The sequence below is a fragment of the Galendromus occidentalis genome, unplaced genomic scaffold (genome assembly GCF_000255335.2).
Source record: "Galendromus occidentalis unplaced genomic scaffold, Mocc_1.1 scf7180000077500, whole genome shotgun sequence".
Classification (NCBI taxonomy): domain Eukaryota; kingdom Metazoa; phylum Arthropoda; class Arachnida; order Mesostigmata; family Phytoseiidae; genus Galendromus; species Galendromus occidentalis.
The window spans coordinates 445,551-461,771 of record NW_003805488.1 but is presented as its reverse complement, the minus strand read 5'-3'; the positions used below and the strand labels follow the sequence as shown (position 1 = coordinate 461,771).

Genomic DNA, 16,221 nt, shown 5'->3' with positions numbered 1-16,221 from the left:
GAGGCAAGAATGACACCCTATACGCCCTATTCTCCCGTGAACATGGCTGCTCTTGGGAGAGGGCGATTTCAAATTTCCAGAGCGCGCGTAACAAAACTCAGAAGAAGATATTTTCCACTCGGAAGAAGATATTTTCCCAACTTCGGTGGAGAGTTCGATTTCACCAGTGATAATGAGACCTAAAAGAGCCAGTCCAAACGTCGGAAGTCTCGTTCACGGACTAAAACTACCGAGTGATTGTAAACGGCCTCGTACGGGTGCTGAAAGGACAGCGCAATGGCGGGCGCGTCGACTGAATACGGTGAGCCAGTCCCACAGCAATGCGAGATCACATACGAATCAAAGAAATATGGGCTCTGATGCGCTAGTCAATCCGATGGAGGTGACTCCCGATGTCAGCGACCCACCCTTGCTTACCTATGCGATCGTAGATTTCCATTGCGCTCGGGTAGGAGCTGAGTTTGAAGAAATAATAACGATGCTCGAGTCTTACGAATGGCCATTCCGAAGACGTTTCACGTCCTCTACACGGTAGTGGCTCTGCTGCTACCTCTGAATTTTTTTTTTTTTAGAATGGACCTATCCCCGTAGACTTAACATTGACCTCCGATCTGCAAAGTGACCTCCCATCACGCTGTAGGAGAATATGTATACTGAAGATGAGAATGGATCGAATGAGAGAAAGAACGCACCAATCAATGAGGAAAACTGAAGTTTATACATTTAGCCCTCGGAATCATACTCCGAATCCTCACCCAAGTCCAGGTCGGCTCTGGATGCGAGTTCAACGTAGGACTCCCGGTATGGCTCTGGGATGTACTTGCGAAGGCTCTGAATGTCCGCAAGTTTTTGTTCTTTGATGGACACCCCTCTCTCTCCATATAAAGATGTCGTAGGGAGTGCCAGGGGCACAGCCGTCTTGGCCAGCAGGAATGTGATCCCCGAGCATCAAGCATCAAGCATCTCCGCTGCGAAAGTCGGTCGGGTATCCATGCCTTTCGGTTCCCCCAATGCGCGCCTCGCGATGGCATTTCCAATCACCCGCCATTCGAGAAAAAATCATTGGCGTTTGAATCAATGTTAAGTCTATGGGGATTGGTGCATTCTTAAAACGCCCGTAACTTTTGATTGAATGGAGCTTTGGGGTCGTGCGGCGCCTCGTTGGAAAGCTGAGGACCTGGGCTACATTTTGGAGGAAAAACAGCCTCCTACGATGATTCTGGACGTTCCTACAATGTTTTTGAGGGAAGGGAAAAACCCAACCTGGAAAATTCCGAGTCAATGTTAGATCTATGGGGATTGGCCCATTCTTAAAACGCCCGTAACTTTTGATTGAATGGAGCTATAGGGTCGTGCGGCGCCTCGTTGGAAAGCTGAGGACCTGGGCTACATTTTGAAAAAAAACAGCCTCCTACGATGATCCTGGACGTTTTTACGGCGAGATAAAGATTCCTGAGTTTTGAAAAAAAGTTTATTTTCAAAACATCGTAACTCCAACGACTCATTTCTCCGCGTGTAGCCACAGAAGGAGAGGGAGGGCGGTGTTATATTTCTTTTCTGAAAGCTCTCACCAAGAGCTCTCGAAAATGGCCCCACAAGCCAGGATCGGTATCCTGTGGGATAAACTACAGGGGGAAGATTGTTTTTGGGTGTTTTTCCAGAGTGGAGTTACGATGTTTCGAAAATAAACGATTCAAATGAGTTCCCATGCGACTATCTGCATGTGAAGCGGAGTAGACTGACACTTCGCCGAAAAGAGATGCCTTGGGGCAGGTATCATACTCTAGTCCTAGTCATTCATCGTCTCATTCTTCCTCGCTCCACGGGTCGTCCCCATGCCTGGTAATGCTATGGTAGTCACGCTCCTATCTCCACTGAGTCAGTCAATACCGTCCAGGCTTAACTACGCCTCCGAAGTTCAAAGTCTTTCTCCCCTCAATTGCTTCCGGACGCGGTTCGGAAGAGTTTGTGGGTACGTGAAATTACCACTCATGGGACAGGCACCTATCATGCGTCATAGGATTCAGGATACCTACCCGCCTGTGACGAAAGCAAGTGCGCAGTTGGCATTCTCTACTAAGTTTCGGCCGCGCTGATGGATTCCGATGGAAGTTTGTGGGAAGACGCGAGTTCCGCGAGGCTACAATCCGCGATCAGCTGCGGCGCCAGGCCGAGTCATCGAGGCTTTTGAAGTTTCGCAGGGTACGATGTACGATAGCAGGTCAATGAGGCTCGCCATGCTTGCCATCTGAATCCATCGAAACACTTAACAGTTTTAGGTGGAATTCCAAGTGTGGGCATGTCTCTCCCAAGTGAAGTTTCCCATCACTGGTAACAGAGTGCTTCCTGATAAAGTTTAGGGGCTCGTTCCTTGTAGTGGTTCGCTAGAGATGGGTAGCCCACAATGGAAATCTCGTGGAGTGTCCCATGAGTGGCGTTGTTAGTAGTTATGGCCAACTCGACCAAGGCCCAGACCTGCAGATCTAAGGACAGCCCGCGCCAGCTATCCTCCCGAAAGTAAGTGCTGCCAACCTATCTCGCTTATCTATCGGAGATTCCTTTTCCACAGGATTGGAGTGGCTTATCAGCAGACGAGGTTCATGACAATAGATCTTCCGTCCCATGGGTGGAGGTAGTCCAGCAAACCCTTCGAATCTGGTTGGTCGATACCGGAATCAGCCGTGTGATCCCGCTAGGAGAGTAGAGGGAGCTTCGGGAGCCACAGAGTTTTATCTAATTGATTCTCGTGCTGATGTGATACGAATGATCAAACGAATTCTCAGAGCAGAATCTCCAGACTAGAATAATGCCGGAGTGAGCTGTAGCGCAGCCGATTCATCTATACCTCCGAAACCGATTTGGGGCAGTCGCGTGAGCGCTGCTGCCCGTCCGCTCGGACCGAAGGAGAGTGAGGAGCGGGGACGAGATAAGCGAGATTTCCTCATATGGATGGATTTTATTAAATTGATCCCAGGGGAATGTCTCGCCCAGAAGGAGAACAAGAGGATCGAGGTGTTCGCACGTGATGATCCTCCGCGGTCACATACATAAACGATCCTCGGGAAAAGTCCACCGACCTCACCGTTGGGTTAAAGATCTCTGGGTTATTCTCTGGATTTCCCGTGTTGAGCACCTCTGATTGAGAACCGCACACCTGGGGAGAGAGGGATAGATCTTGGGTTTTCCAGTTCGCTGCGTGATATCTCGCCAGCACTTTTTCTCGAGTCGGTCGAGTCAACGGGATCATCTCTGAACGGGAGTACACCATCTACTGGGCTGGAAGCTTCGCGGTCGCCGACGGAAGCCGTGCGATTGGATGGGTCAAGGTCGGCTTCAACTTTGGAGAAAGACTTCCGGAAGAGGGAGGCGCAGCCTGGCTGAGCGTTTTTCTCGTATCTCCGTCTCTTGATATCGTCGATGAAATATCTGATTCCGAAGTAAATGAGGATGCCTAGTACGGCGAGGAGAACCGTCACAGCCAATATATGACCCAGCATGTATCCCGGCGCAGCCGTGATCCGGAGGATACATGAGTCTGCAAATGAGAAATGTGGGTTATACATCAGGTAGGGCCTCCGGAGTTCGCGTCGTCTCATGAGTCCGGTGAAGCATCTATGCGGCTCCCATGAATCACATTTATAGTCAGAAGCCCCGATGGGTGTACAGACCCTTCTTCACGCAGTTCTGAAAGAAAGATGCACGGTCGACCGTGCAGTCCATGTCGAAGAGATATATCTGTATGTTCCTCATTCGGAATTCAGCTTTACACGTCCATTGGGGGTAAGACACTTCAGCTTCTCCGTACCCTGTGGAGGGACTCAGGAAGCATTAGGGCTGAATCCCGTGTTCGTTTGAGATAGAAGCATTAGAATGCTCTCTTGCAGCGACTCCGATCACGAAGCTTTGGATTACTGACTGTCGTTGGTACACGTCGCCGATTCTGGTGCTCCGAATTCCCGACAGTTCAAGCACTGCAGCTGTCGAAAACCCCCGACTGGCTCGGAAGTTCGTCTTGCGTCGATACTCGCCGAAAACGCCATTGTGGGTGTTTGATGCAAATCAGAGTATCCATCTATGAATCGGAACCGGACAGAGCAAGCGTTAGTTTGACATGTCTTAATCTGCTACGCTGGAGCTCCTGCCCCCGAGGAGAGCCTCCTCTCCTATCAGGGAGGATTGAGAAACAACGGACCTCGGATATTGTCCTCCCGAAGACAGCGGGAAACTTTGGGCGCGACCGCTGAGCCCTCGATACCCGTCTTTCTAACAAGAGATAATCGATTGACAGTCTGACATCGGGCAGTGGATTCCCGGAAATGGACGCAGCGTGAGGATACTAATCAGGAACGTATGGGGACTCACCCCTGCAGGTGTAGTTTTCGGAGCGACTCGAACGGTGCAGAATTCGATTTGAGGGAACGCTTTCGAGGAATGGTCTCGGAATACGAGATCCGCTCGTTTCCGAAGAGGCACAGAAGAGCACGAGGGCAGAGAAGGGAATATACCACGAAATCATTCCGGATCGGAAGAGTATTCCTAAGAACTTTCCCTCGATCTCTATCCGTCTCACTGACCGTCGCTGCAGTGATTTCGTAAAGCCACCCTTCTCGCCAACAAAGAGTCGAAAACAAGTCGTGGATAACGTCTCGATCTTTTCTCCTAAGCTCCGCTTCTCATCGAGCCGTCTTTGGGAAAAGCATCGTTCTAATTTGCGATCGCCATTTATCGAGGTAACGGCACAAGCGATCAATAAGCGATCAACTGATCGGGTACTCGATCGATACGGTGTACGCCTGAAAACAACCCTCATGCACAGCCCCGAATGACTCTGAATATGAACGATCCTTTCGATACTTCCGTGCCTCAAGCAGTATTTTATTCAGTGATAATGACGGTGACACTCGGGTGCTTCTTCTTTCGCATGAATGATGGGGAAATGCTCCGAATTCGGAATTAATACGGGCGATGTCTGTTGTAACCGCCACCTCCGCCGCGGTCTCCACGATCCCGTCCGCCACCTCCTCCTCGGCCACCGTCACCGCCGCCTCCGCCTCCGGGCTTGGGGGTATCGCAACGGTTGCAGCTGTTTCTCCAGCCGAAGTTCTTGTTCCCTGAGAAATTAATGATTTCGATCCAGAGCGACATCGGACGAGCCTCATCAACTCATCATCTTCACCACATCCTTTCGTATGCTCATCACCGAGCGTCTCCAGCAGGAGCTTACCACAAGAGTCGCACGGCCAGTCGCCCTCCCGACCGCCTCCTCCTCCCCCTCGATCGTCCCCTCCACGGAAGCCGCCACCGCCGCCTCCACCGCGACCTCGACCTCTGCCACCTTTCTGGGGCGGAACCCAGGTCGATTTTCTTTGAGCAACTTGTACCTTGATGGTTTGACCCATGAATTCTTTGTTGTCGAACCAGGAGATCGCTGACGACGCGGTCGGCGGGTCGTCATAGGTAACTGTGGCTTCTCCTTTCCCCTTGCCGGACTCCTTGTCCTGGAAAATATGGGATATCCATCTCAGGAATCGTAGCGTTCATTTTATTCGACGGTGGCCTGGATTAACCTCGGAAGCCATTGTGGTGGCTTCGGTGTCGTACCTTGTAAATCCAGATTTTCTTCTTTCTGGTTTTCTTGTCGGTTTTGATTATTCCGATGGCACCGAAGTGCTCTTCGATTTGCTCTTCGGTCACCTCTTCTGGCATGCCCGTAATGAAAATGGTGTCTGGCATATCGTGTTCTTGTGTTCCGCCAAAACCACCGTCCCCGAATCCACCTCCAGATCTGAAGTCTCCGCCGCGACGATCGCCATAGCTCCCTCGACCACCTCCCCCGCCGCCACCGTAACTGTCTCTCCCGCCTCCTCGTCTGCAAAAAATTCAATGAAACGATGAAACCTCCAGCGCTCGGTGTCCGATCGTTCTCGGTCAGGGCTATCTTCTCTCTCGAGGGATGAGTAGGCTCTCCAGAGATGCTCACCCGCCATCGTCACGACGGTCATAACCCGATGATCGTCTGTCGTTCCCGCGGCCTCCGTAACCGCCGCCGCCACCGCCGCCATAACCTCCGGAACCTAGAAAGGTAACTGAGTCAGAACTGAGATATGTATCCGAGGTTTGAAACATGGAGGAAGCATCCAGTGGAAACGTTTCCGAATAGAAGAAACGCATGACGAGTCGAGCCAGATGCCCTCTCGCGGAGGACTCCGGCAGGCATTATGTACGATGAAGACGTGATGTAGACTCAGGTCGAAGCTTGGTCCTTGTTCTTTCGCTGCGTTCGTAATCCCCGATAGGAAAATCATTTCACGTACCTGGCGAGGCTTACCTCAAAACCTGAATCACCTCCAACGAATGCTAACTTGGGTTCAAGTTCATGAGCGTTGGAAATCTGTACGGGAGACATTTCTCACGCGCAAAACAGGCCATGGTCAATTCGCGAGAACAAGTTCACGCACAGCGGAAGCTGGTACCGAGGAGTATATCTCCATCGGAACAGTTCGGGGCGTGTTGTCTCGATGCGAAAGAAATCCCTCAAAGTTTCGCCGGAACAAGCATAGTACTTCGGATATGAATTGATCCTTTTCGTTCGAATTTTAGGTTGGAAAGATTTGGGATTCTCTCATAAACCGAAAAACAGACGAGCATTGAGAGCAAATTTTTATGACGATCTCATGGCCTGGATGCTCGAGAGAGTCTATAGCAAACCTGTTGTGTCCCGAGCGGACTTTCAGAGAAAAACTCATCTATGATGATACACCCCTGACCGTGTATTGACAGAACACGTACCTCCTCGGCCGCCCTGGCTTCCCTAAAATGCACAGAACACCGATGTGTTGGTTCATGGACGGTATACTCACCTGCTGCCAGGGCTTAGTGTAACTGGCTACCAAATTTTGTCTTCTGTACATTCGATCGGTCATTTCCCGGAAAACATAACGCGGCAGATTCGTGAACGACTCTATTAAAGCTGTTTTAGCGCGAGTCGCAGTCGACAGGATCGGACAAGATCGCGTCTGGCATTCCACCGCTACTAAGCGGAACTCTCACCGCTCGACAACGCGGGGAGAACCAATCTCGCCATAGGAATACCAATATTATTATTCAGAGACAAGCTGCAGCCATGGTTCCTGTGGATATTTGCTGCTTCAGGTCACAGATTGCGATGTCTGACCGCGCGAAACGCGAATAGCCAATAACTCGATCTTAATTAGTGCCGAGGTGTGTTCTTGAACTAGAGAAGAATAGTCGAGCGTCCTGTCACGATTCTCGTTTCGCCCGCGAAAGTCTTGGAGTTGACGGAATATACATTCATGAGCTCGTTCGCGAACTCGACGATCGTGAGGACGTACGCTATAGCGGTTCCGAATTTTCGCGCGTCATGGCTGAACTGTAGTTCGAACAATGAGGAAGACTATCCGAAGCTATATCATAGCTCGAGGATCCAAACTAAATTGCTTCACGATTTTTAGAGCCTTCTCCGAGCGGATTTTTGTTTCTCGTCCGAATGCAGGTCTGAGCTTCGATTTGGCTCAGAGTTGCTTCGGCGCCCGTGTATCCCGAAAACAGAATTTCGCATTTTTCCGGCTCGGACTCGTGGAAAACGCGAAATGCCGCCTATGAAGCGGTGTATCCAATAAGGCGTTACTTACATAGCCTCCGTACTGTTGACCGTCACCGCCGTACATCCTCGTCGGCCGATCGCAGGCTCGTCTCGGGCTAGAGAAACACACAAGTGAAGAGGCCGGACTCGTGATAAGTTTTGAAAATCAAACGCTGCTGCTCCACAATCACACATATACAAACGCCGCTCCGCACGGTAGATTCCGACCACTAAAGAGCGGAAGTGTTCTGAGCTCGTCAATACTCGGACTAGTAGATCTCGGGGCAGGCGGATTTCGGTCTCGGAGATGTTGGGACAACAGAGCCGGAATCCCCGTTCCGGACCACCGTAGTGAACATTTTTCCTTTGAATCTGAAAATGGCGGTCCGCGTTCCCCCTTAGACTATTTTTCTTCTGCTCACCGACGGGTTGAACGATACCGCGAAGTTACCCGCGAAAATAAACACAGACCAGACCGCGAACCGCGAACAACAAACAGACAGCAGACAGACGCGATGGTGATGATGAGAGGGGGAGGGCAGCGAGCGTCTCTGTGTGTTTTCGCTGCTGCTGCGACTCTCTGTGTGGTGCCTGGGGCCGATTACTACAACTCTCTCGGATTCGTGGTGGTTTCTCATACGCGAAAGAACCACTCTCGTCATCCGGGAACCTCGGCTTCTGACTGAGTGACTCCGTCCGCGATCGCTCCCTCCATCGAACAGAAAGGAAACTTCGGGCAAGAGCATATTGAGGAGCTGCAGCTGATATGAGTTCCCACAGTCTGGCTGTCGCCGTCGGTCCCCCTAAGGTTAAAGTGAGTGCCAGCAATGGCTTCAATCATCGACTTGACCGAGCTGTGCTTGAGCTCTGCCACTTGACAGCGTTCCATGAGGAGTCTCCCCATCCTGAAACGTGAAAAGCATTAGTCGAGACTCCCAAACGGTTTCCGGGGAATCCCCGCAGAGTACTCTGTCGGGGGTCGTTTGCGATGGCCGCGATGAGCGCCCGCAAATGCGTGCCGAGTGAACAACAGCTGATCTATCCGAGAATAATGGGAGGAGAATATGCCGGAGCGATGGTGAAATCGCCAGCTTGTCTTGCACCAATTATCCCGATGCCGATAGTCGAGCACTGAGAATCGCCGGGGGCTGAAACTCTGAGAGTTCATTCACGAATTCACCCTTTTTCCAGGATGTTCCGAAACTCAAGGACTGGCTCGAGAATGTGGATAAGACGAGGATTCCTCGCATGGGAGGTTCGAAAATAATCATGAACTACTTGGTCACCGAAGGATTCAAGGACGCCGCTGAGAAATTCAGCAAAGAGAGTGGCCTTCCCCTGGCGGGAACCGAAATCTCGGCTTCACTTGAGCAGAGAATCAAAATTCGAGACGCGATCCACGAGGGGAAGATCATGGTTGCGAAAGATCTAGTCGACCAATTGCATCCTCAGATGCTACAGAATGATCCGCTGCTCCTGTTCAAGATGCAGCAACAACACCTAATCGAACTCATTCGGGAGAAGCGAGTGGAAGAAGTGCTCAGCTTCGCCCAGAAGGAATTGGCTTATCGGGTCGAGGGCAATTCGGACATTCTGACCGAATTAGAACGGACCCTAGCTCTGCTAGCTTTCGACAATCCAGCCAACTCCCCGTTCGGAGATCTTCTGCATGTCTCTCATCGGCAAAAGGTTGCCTCGGACGTCAACGCCGCTATCTTGGAGCAGGATGGGGCTGAATCCACGGTTTCGTCGCTTGTTGTCGCTCTGCATATGCTCCTCTGGGCGCAGGACGAGCTCGATAAGAAGAAAGTCAAGTATCCGAAGATGACGGACATAGCATCAGCCTCGATCATGCCTCCCAAGTGAACCATGAATTTCCTGGGTGTGGATATCATTGCAACAATTATTTCAAGCGCGGTGAGCTTGCCGCTGTCTGATCATGTGATTACGCTCTGAGTTTTGGCGCGCTTATCTGCTCGCTTCGCATTATATGGATATAATAATCGCCGTCTGCAATCGCTTACGTTTTGTATATAGGCGAAACGGTCCAACCATTCAGGGTTGGTTCCATCTTAGAATACGTATGTACAATAAAGAGAAGACTGAGATTCCTGGGGAAGCGCTCAAGTTTATTTCGCATGCTTGTGGGTCAGCGGAGCGTCAGGCAACAGATGGAGCATTCTCGGCTCCAAGAGCCGGATCGTCAACGGACACTCATTTGAAGCTCTCAGGAATTCCATATCCGGGAACCAGTTCACGGAAACTGGATCTGCTGAGAGAACTAATACGACCACTAACGATCCGGAACACTGTGATCCATGTCCGATATAAAATGCTGAATTCTTCTTTTATGTTATTTACAAATCTCAGCAGTTCCTCGCCCCAGACAGGACTCCCGGCTCGATCGATCATGCTACGCTTACGAGATATGAATCTCGGTCCCGGGCGATTCCCTGCTTTCGATTACGATAATTGGCGTTTATATGCCAACACTCTGTGTTGAGCACGTGCGTATTTTTCTCCAACGCCTCCTCGTTTCTCCCGCGGATTTTCCAGATCGATGCTTCATTTCGTGTCGTCAGACTTCACTGGCATCCGGTCCCAGCGCCAGAGAGTGGCATCGTCACATACGCAAATGATCATGTCACCTCTATTATTGAACGAGGTTTGTCGGACTATGGTTGTGCATTTTGGATGCGACAGGGTACTGCATCTGAGGAGAGAAGGAACATGCGTCAATGGAAAGAGGGATCCTGCAGAAAATATCCGATGTCGATAGACTGGTCGATCTGAGTTTCACGTCCACCGATTGATCTATCCGGCCAAGCCCCATTGTTCCGGATACGTACTTGCTAGTTGCCGGATCCTCCACGTCGATTTCCCAAACATAGGTCTTTCCGGTCTCGTTCCCCACGGACAGTTGCCGCTGCTCTCGATCCAGTCCGAAACGAAGAAACCAGAAACGTGAATCTTTATAGTGGAACTGGTGTAGGATCGTCACCGTGGAGTCCGTTGTTTTAATCGCTCGTTGCTCGATGTAACCGGGCTTCCAACACACGATTACATGCTCGGTAGACTGTGAAGGAATCCAGCGTGAGTATAACGCATTGAATCGAATCTCAGGAATGAGCGAATACTCGGGAAGTTGAACGTACTCACCTTGCTCAAGATGAGGTTCCCGAGCCATCGAACACAATCCACATAATTCTGGTGGATATCCCTCGTGGTGAAATCAGGGAAATTCTGATTGACAGTCGGAAACGCTCGAGTGTGCTTCTGGGGCTGGTACAAGTAGGAGTCGTGGATTCCCTTCTGAATTACCGAGTGGTCGAGTCGCCATATCTTCAGCGAATGATCCATGCCACAGGAGACGATCTGGAAGGGAACATGAACGCCGATGAGCATCTTATCCCATTCTTGCTGTGAGATGAGTCGCATGGGTTGAAAATCCCCATTCGAGTTCATGCGCGAACCATGCTTACACGTTCTCCGGTAAGATCGAAGTCGGCACTGAGCACCTCGTCTCGATGGCCTTCAACTCCGCCGAATATGACGACGCACTGCTCGGTCTTCAGATTCCATAGTCGAAGCGTGTGATCTTTACTGACCGAGAGCAGGAGATGATGATCCCGGGGATGAACTTTTATCTCGTTGATGGCGTTCCCATGACCTGCGGAAATCGTGCGAGAGCTGTAGCCTCCGTGCGTTTATTGAGGGGGGGGGCCGCCGTGAGAAGAACAGCCGTGAATGTTCCGAGAGGAGAATCAGAGGCATCAAGACGAAACCCGGGAGCTGTGGTATATGCCTTACCGACATAATGCTGCACGGTGTCCATGCGGTGGGTGTTTATGACGCGGATAATGCCTCGAAAACCGGCCACTGCGAGCAGAGGTTCGCCGGTTTCGTCGTAGGTCCAGGCGCAAGTGTAATATGTTTCGTCGGGTTCAGGATCTGCGTACGACTGTAGAAGCTTCATAGAGCCTGGAATGGCTTCGTAGACGGACACCTGAATGTACGGATTGCGTTGAGCCACAGATCGACTCTCCTTCCACTATTTCCCTCAATATCCGTGAATTGTGTGGGGTATCTACCTTATTCGTTCCGCAGGTGGCAAATATGTCTCGATCTTCCACATGAGGATTGAACTGCACGGCGAATAGAGCCTTCTCGTGATCTTCTTTGCCATGGGAGGTGTATTTGAATGGTGGTAGGAATCCACGGAAGCGTTTGGCGCCAACGTCGCTGAAGGATCCCAAGCTCGAGTCGTCCTGGGGAATATCTCCGGGTGTCAGACTCACGTCATTGTTTCTCGCTGATGAGAAGGAGGGACATGCTGCGCGATAGGCAGTATCGAGCGAAATCACGCGAAATCCTCCTCCCAATGTCTATTTTCTATCGTGGCAGTTTATCCTTAAAAAAAAGAGAGTTTTCACTTACCAGACCGAGTCTGGAACTCACGTTATCGTGCGAAGTTTCGTCATGATCTGAAATCGACGATGATGTCGCCGATGAGGTCATTGACGGCTTCGCTCGCATTTTTTCCGACATCGACACCGGTTCCCAGATGCTCAGGGATCGATTCTGTCTAGTTTTCCCGCTAACTACAAAGCTCTTGCTTCCGACTCGGGAGCGCAACCATGCCCGCCGATCTCACGTGGACGTGCGAACTTTCACGGATATTTCATCACCAGAGTTGCGCAGCGCTCCGATTCGGAAGACTACGAGCAACGGTGTCAGTCTTTCGTTCCGGTGGTTCGAAACCGCCGGTTGTCGAGCTCTACCGAGAGAATTGAATGGTGGCCTCGTGTTTGTAAACATCGCGCGGGGGCTGGAGACAATAGACGACATTCGGCGGCAAATTCAAAACTGACAAGCGGATAAGGATTGAGCTTTCGGAAGAGCGACAGCCTGTACCAAGACTCCCGATGGACCGCGGACATTCCTTTAATTTCGACAACTCGATGTCGTGACCCCGCCCGAGAGCGCAATTGGGCCTCCTGAGAGCGCACGTGGCATGAAGGCGAGCGGTATCACCGAGGAGCAGTATTGGAGCATGCTGATAAAAGCCTCGCAGAGACCGTCCGCCGCGCTGCCCCGAAACGTCTTCGAAGTGTGGTCGCTTCTATGTAAGTGAGCTCTCCCTAGCCCGTGAAGTCGATGAGATCTTGTGTGATAGCGGGAAAACTATGAAAGCCCCGAGAATTCCCAAGCTGGGGACCATATTTGTCTGTGGATCTTGAGGAGACCAACTTACTACTCGGAGATTAAGTCGGGGATAGCCATTGGAAAGTCCGCAGCTCCGTAGTCGAGAGCATACATGTCGGACGAGCTCTAGTGGCCATCGACCAGGACGCTGAGCATCGCTCCGAGTGAATCCAACGACTACCGTCCAGGGGTTTATTGGCCGGTTCTCCTCAGTCTGTGATTCTGGGACACGAGTAGGTCGGAAGAAGCGATCGTTCCGCTGTCGAAAACCTATGGCTGCATGTGAAGAGTGCAGGCGCCAAGTTTCTAAGCCGAATTCAGTACAACGATGTTCACGGATCTCACCTAGGGGACGACTCTCTGGATGGAACAGAGGGAAGATCGAGCGATAACTCCGGCAGAATGGTTTACATTGCTCTGTCTGAATTATCAATATTGCTCATCGGATAAACTGGTTTTTCGAGCACAGGTTTCCTCCGACAGCTGGGATGGCATGCTACCTAGGTTTGGACTTGAGCACACAACAGTTGAAGGGTATCGTTGTTTGCTCAGAACCCTCAGGCTCTGAATCAAACTATCGCATAGTCTGTGAAGATCGAGTCGTGTTTGACGACTTGAATTTTGGGACAACCTCTGGCGCTATCGTCGACGGGAATCGTGCGAGAGCCCCTGTCAAGATGTGGCTACGCGCCGTGGACATGATTCTCGAGAGGTACGGAATCTGCTGGTATTCGGTTTGGCATGCTCCATGGTCCCATCTCTGCTCGATACTCTCCTTCGGCAGCGTGGGCGCCCTTCCCTACCTGAGACTGACTTCATTTCCTGACCTGCCCAAGCCTCAGCAAGAAAATCGATCTTCACAAGATAAGATGCATCGGAGGATGCGGTCAGCAGCACGGAACTGTTTTTTGGCGAGACCCGAGTTTGTTGCACCGGATGGACCCGAGCAAGTGAGTCAATATCTCTCTTTCATTGTCGATCCTATATGGGGAAGGAATGAGACCACCAAGAGCGGGGGCGGACTCGGGATTCTTCGTGGATGAAGATCTGACAATGAGTCTTTCCGTTCGAGAGGTCCCTTGAAGACAACTTGCGAAACGCATTTTCCATCGAGCTGTCTCCGATTTGGATGGACTCTTCTACGACTGCGCAATGCTTGAAGCTCGAAGCTCACGTCGGAGGGGCTCTAGAACTGGCCCATCTCACCGGGTCGAGGGCCTACGAGCGATTCAGTGGGAATCAAATCGCGAAAATAGCGACGGAGATGACCGAGGATTACGAGGAAACGGCGCGGATTTCTTTAGTCTCCAGCTTCATACCCAGTCTGTTCTTGGGTGAGTTGAGAAAAAAATATCGGGTTCCCCCTTCCCTCGCCCTTCCGTATCATTCAAGAGTAGGGGCTCCAGATCGATTCATAGCAGATAATTGATAATCCTCATCAATTAATCCAGAGCAGCGGGAGAGAGATCCGAGAGCCCCGACTCGAGGACTTTGGTCGGCAATTCAGGAATTACTCTTCCCCAGGGGAGGTCGCTCCAATCGACTTTAGCGACGGCTCGGGCATGAACCTGATGAATATCCGTACGAATACCTGGAGTCAGAAGTGTTTGGATGGATGCCTCTCTCCGGACAGAGCGGAAGAGCTCTTTAATAAATTAGGGGGAGACAGGGGTCTTGTAGCACCTGGTGCGGACCTCGGGGGAGTGTGTTCGACGATTTGTTCGAGGTTCGGTTTCAGCCCGGAGTGCCGCGTGTCGGCGTTCTCAGGTGGGTTGACCGTTCTCATGGCTACGTCTCCGAAAATTTTGATAAATGAGGGTCGATTGAGGAGACAGGTTTCTCGAGCTTAATTGCCGTATCTATCCACAGGAGACAATCCAGCCTCCTTCGTTGGCATGGGAGTTTCGAAAGGAGACATCGTCATCAGCTTAGGGAGCTCCGATACGCTGCTGCTCTGGGTTGACAAGAGTACCCCTCCCTTGCTCCAAGGGCATCTTTTGGCGAATCCGATCGATCCCGAATATCTGATGGGGATGCTGTGCTTCAAGAATGGGAGCTTGATGCGCGACAGAATCGCTGAAGAATGTGCCGGGGGTCAGTCCTCCCAATTATCTTCCTTTCGGGCTCGAAAGTTCTCATGGCGACAGAAATTATTCAAGCAGATGGAATAGACCCGTTCCGACCCTTAAACCCTTGTTTCCTCATCCCCCCCGAACCTCTCCCCCGCAGGAGATTGGCAAGTCTTCAATGCTCTTCTGGATTCCACGCCGGCGGGTAATAACGGCAGGGTTGGAGTGTATTTCGACTTCATGGAAATTCTGCCACCCCGTCAAGGACGCTTGCGATTTGACCTTTGCGGGCGAACTCCGGTCCAAGTTCACAGCCCTTTCGACAACGCCGGGGAAATCCGGGCGCTGATTGAAGGCCAGTTCCAACACCACCCTCCGCCCTCTCAGCAATATTCCGGGCGAAATCATACATTTTGACCTAACCTACCAGCTCTGAGATTTTTTCTCTGACTTAATCCATAATGACATCCCTCGCTCCTCCCCAGGACAATTCATGAGCAAACGGATCTACGCGGAGCGAGTCGGCTTTAAGCTAGAAGCTTCGAGCCGGTTGTTGGTGACGGGTGGTGCTTCGGCGAACGCAGCCTTGTGCCAAATTCTCGCAGATGTATTCGACCTCAAAGTATACAGTCTGACGGTGGCCAACTCAGCAGCTTTAGGAGGAGCCATACTGGCGCAGCGATGTATCGAAGGAGCAGCTTCTATCGAACCGCTTTCGCAGCTAGTGGCCGTACCTCAGAAGGCCAATGTCTACGTTGAGCTCCTGCCTAAGTTCCGAAAGTGTTTGGAACACTTCGACCTTCTGTGAATTGAAGCTCAGCCAGATAGCTTCAATCGGAAGAGGAAGCTCCTCCCGGAAGTTTCGATCTAGTACAGTGAGATCATCCTCGTTCAAGGAGGATCCGCTCTGTTCGAAGTTCCTCACGCGCTCACTACGCTTACGCTTTACTTTCTCGAGATGACGTAGACCGATGAGACAAGTCGAATAAATGACGAGTGCAATAACCGACGGTGATATCCCATACGTGTTTTGAAGATGAGCTTCCGCCGCGTCAGCTGATTCAGACCAGGCCGGCTCTACAGATTCTAGATGGGGGAGAAATGGATTTCGAGCTCGTTGTGCATCCTGCCGAGCTCTCCTTCGAACGCCGATTGGTCAGCCGGGTGAATTCGATATTCATCCTCGGCCATCCACTGCCTTTATCTATGGAGCGCTCGCGCGGTTCGAACCCTTTTGTCCCCGGAACGAGCAGATTGTGAGCAATCGGTTCTTTTCCCTCACTCGAGAACACATTCAGAGCGTCAGGGTCGAGAGAACCACATATTCGATTGGTTTTCGAAGTC

The 16,221-nt window shown here is 51.3% G+C and overlaps 5 protein-coding genes across 5 annotated transcripts; 2 read left to right on the top strand and 3 right to left on the bottom strand.

The window, feature by feature from the left end:
- Window positions 1-2,979: 2,979 nt before the first annotated feature.
- On the bottom strand, window positions 2,980-4,576 carry LOC100897642 (uncharacterized). The gene is made up of 4 exons (XM_003746608.2): window positions 4,363-4,576; window positions 3,917-4,072; window positions 3,669-3,806; window positions 2,980-3,535 (listed from the first exon to the last, which is right to left on the bottom strand). The coding sequence occupies exons 1-4, from the start codon at window positions 4,514-4,516 to the stop codon at window positions 3,105-3,107; spliced, it is 879 nt and encodes a 292-aa protein (XP_003746656.1). The 5' UTR covers window positions 4,517-4,576; the 3' UTR covers window positions 2,980-3,104.
- A 284-nt stretch (window positions 4,577-4,860) lies between these two features.
- Window positions 4,861-6,429, bottom strand: LOC108864682 (RNA-binding protein cabeza). Its single transcript, XM_018640785.2, has 5 exons — window positions 6,363-6,429; window positions 5,981-6,074; window positions 5,602-5,869; window positions 5,225-5,498; window positions 4,861-5,111 (listed from the first exon to the last, which is right to left on the bottom strand). The coding sequence occupies exons 1-5, from the start codon at window positions 6,427-6,429 to the stop codon at window positions 4,954-4,956; spliced, it is 861 nt and encodes a 286-aa protein (XP_018496301.2). The 3' UTR covers window positions 4,861-4,953.
- A 1,755-nt stretch (window positions 6,430-8,184) lies between these two features.
- Window positions 8,185-9,705, top strand: Hou (GID complex subunit 8 homolog protein Houki). The gene is made up of 2 exons (XM_003746607.2): window positions 8,185-8,417; window positions 8,795-9,705. Exons 1-2 carry the CDS (start codon window positions 8,370-8,372, stop codon window positions 9,467-9,469), a joined length of 723 nt encoding a protein of 240 aa, XP_003746655.1. The 5' UTR covers window positions 8,185-8,369; the 3' UTR covers window positions 9,470-9,705.
- An 83-nt stretch (window positions 9,706-9,788) lies between these two features.
- On the bottom strand, window positions 9,789-12,405 carry LOC100897210 (polycomb protein eed). Its single transcript, XM_003746605.2, has 7 exons — window positions 12,041-12,405; window positions 11,695-11,871; window positions 11,414-11,609; window positions 11,086-11,273; window positions 10,763-10,978; window positions 10,453-10,679; window positions 9,789-10,316 (listed from the first exon to the last, which is right to left on the bottom strand). Exons 1-7 carry the CDS (start codon window positions 12,149-12,151, stop codon window positions 10,169-10,171), a joined length of 1,263 nt encoding a protein of 420 aa, XP_003746653.1. The 5' UTR covers window positions 12,152-12,405; the 3' UTR covers window positions 9,789-10,168.
- Window positions 12,406-12,679: 274 nt separating this feature from the next.
- Window positions 12,680-15,845, top strand: LOC100897353 (xylulose kinase). The gene is made up of 8 exons (XM_003746606.2): window positions 12,680-12,729; window positions 13,278-13,520; window positions 13,645-13,758; window positions 13,883-14,142; window positions 14,333-14,575; window positions 14,678-14,902; window positions 15,038-15,232; window positions 15,363-15,845. Coding segments are annotated over exons 1-8 (1,605 nt in total). The 5' UTR covers window positions 12,680-12,727; the 3' UTR covers window positions 15,686-15,845.
- The last annotated feature ends 376 nt before the right edge of the window (window positions 15,846-16,221 follow it).

Excerpts from the sequence above, each read along its gene's own strand:
- LOC100897210 (XM_003746605.2), bottom strand. The coding sequence starts at position 12,151 with ATGTCGGAAAAAATGCGAGCGAAGCCGTCAATGACCTCATCGGCGACA. Across the intron at positions 11,872-12,040 it reads TGAGTTCCAGACTCGGTCTG|GACGACTCGAGCTTGGGATC; the intron begins GTAAGTGAAAAC and ends GATATTCCCCAG. Across the intron at positions 11,610-11,694 it reads CCACCTGCGGAACGAATAAG|GTGTCCGTCTACGAAGCCAT; the intron begins GTAGATACCCCA and ends CCGTACATTCAG.
- LOC100897353 (XM_003746606.2), top strand. Across the intron at positions 13,759-13,882 it reads CACCGGATGGACCCGAGCAA|GTCCCTTGAAGACAACTTGC; the intron begins GTGAGTCAATAT and ends TCCGTTCGAGAG. Across the intron at positions 14,576-14,677 it reads CCGCGTGTCGGCGTTCTCAG|GAGACAATCCAGCCTCCTTC; the intron begins GTGGGTTGACCG and ends ATCTATCCACAG.
- LOC100897642 (XM_003746608.2), bottom strand. The coding sequence starts at position 4,516 with ATGATTTCGTGGTATATTCCCTTCTCTGCCCTCGTGCTCTTCTGTGCC. Across the intron at positions 4,073-4,362 it reads CGAAAACTACACCTGCAGGG|ATGGATACTCTGATTTGCAT; the intron begins GTGAGTCCCCAT and ends TCCGATTCATAG. Across the intron at positions 3,536-3,668 it reads TCAGAACTGCGTGAAGAAGG|ACTCATGTATCCTCCGGATC; the intron begins GTCTGTACACCC and ends TCTCATTTGCAG.
- Hou (XM_003746607.2), top strand. The coding sequence starts at position 8,370 with ATGAGTTCCCACAGTCTGGCTGTCGCCGTCGGTCCCCCTAAGGTTAAA. Across the intron at positions 8,418-8,794 it reads TCGGTCCCCCTAAGGTTAAA|GATGTTCCGAAACTCAAGGA; the intron begins GTGAGTGCCAGC and ends CCCTTTTTCCAG.
- LOC108864682 (XM_018640785.2), bottom strand. The coding sequence starts at position 6,429 with ATGGCCTGTTTTGCGCGTGAGAAATGTCTCCCGTACAGATTTCCAACG. Across the intron at positions 5,499-5,601 it reads AGAAAATCTGGATTTACAAG|GACAAGGAGTCCGGCAAGGG; the intron begins GTACGACACCGA and ends CATATTTTCCAG. Across the intron at positions 5,112-5,224 it reads CTGGCCGTGCGACTCTTGTG|GGAACAAGAACTTCGGCTGG; the intron begins GTAAGCTCCTGC and ends TTAATTTCTCAG.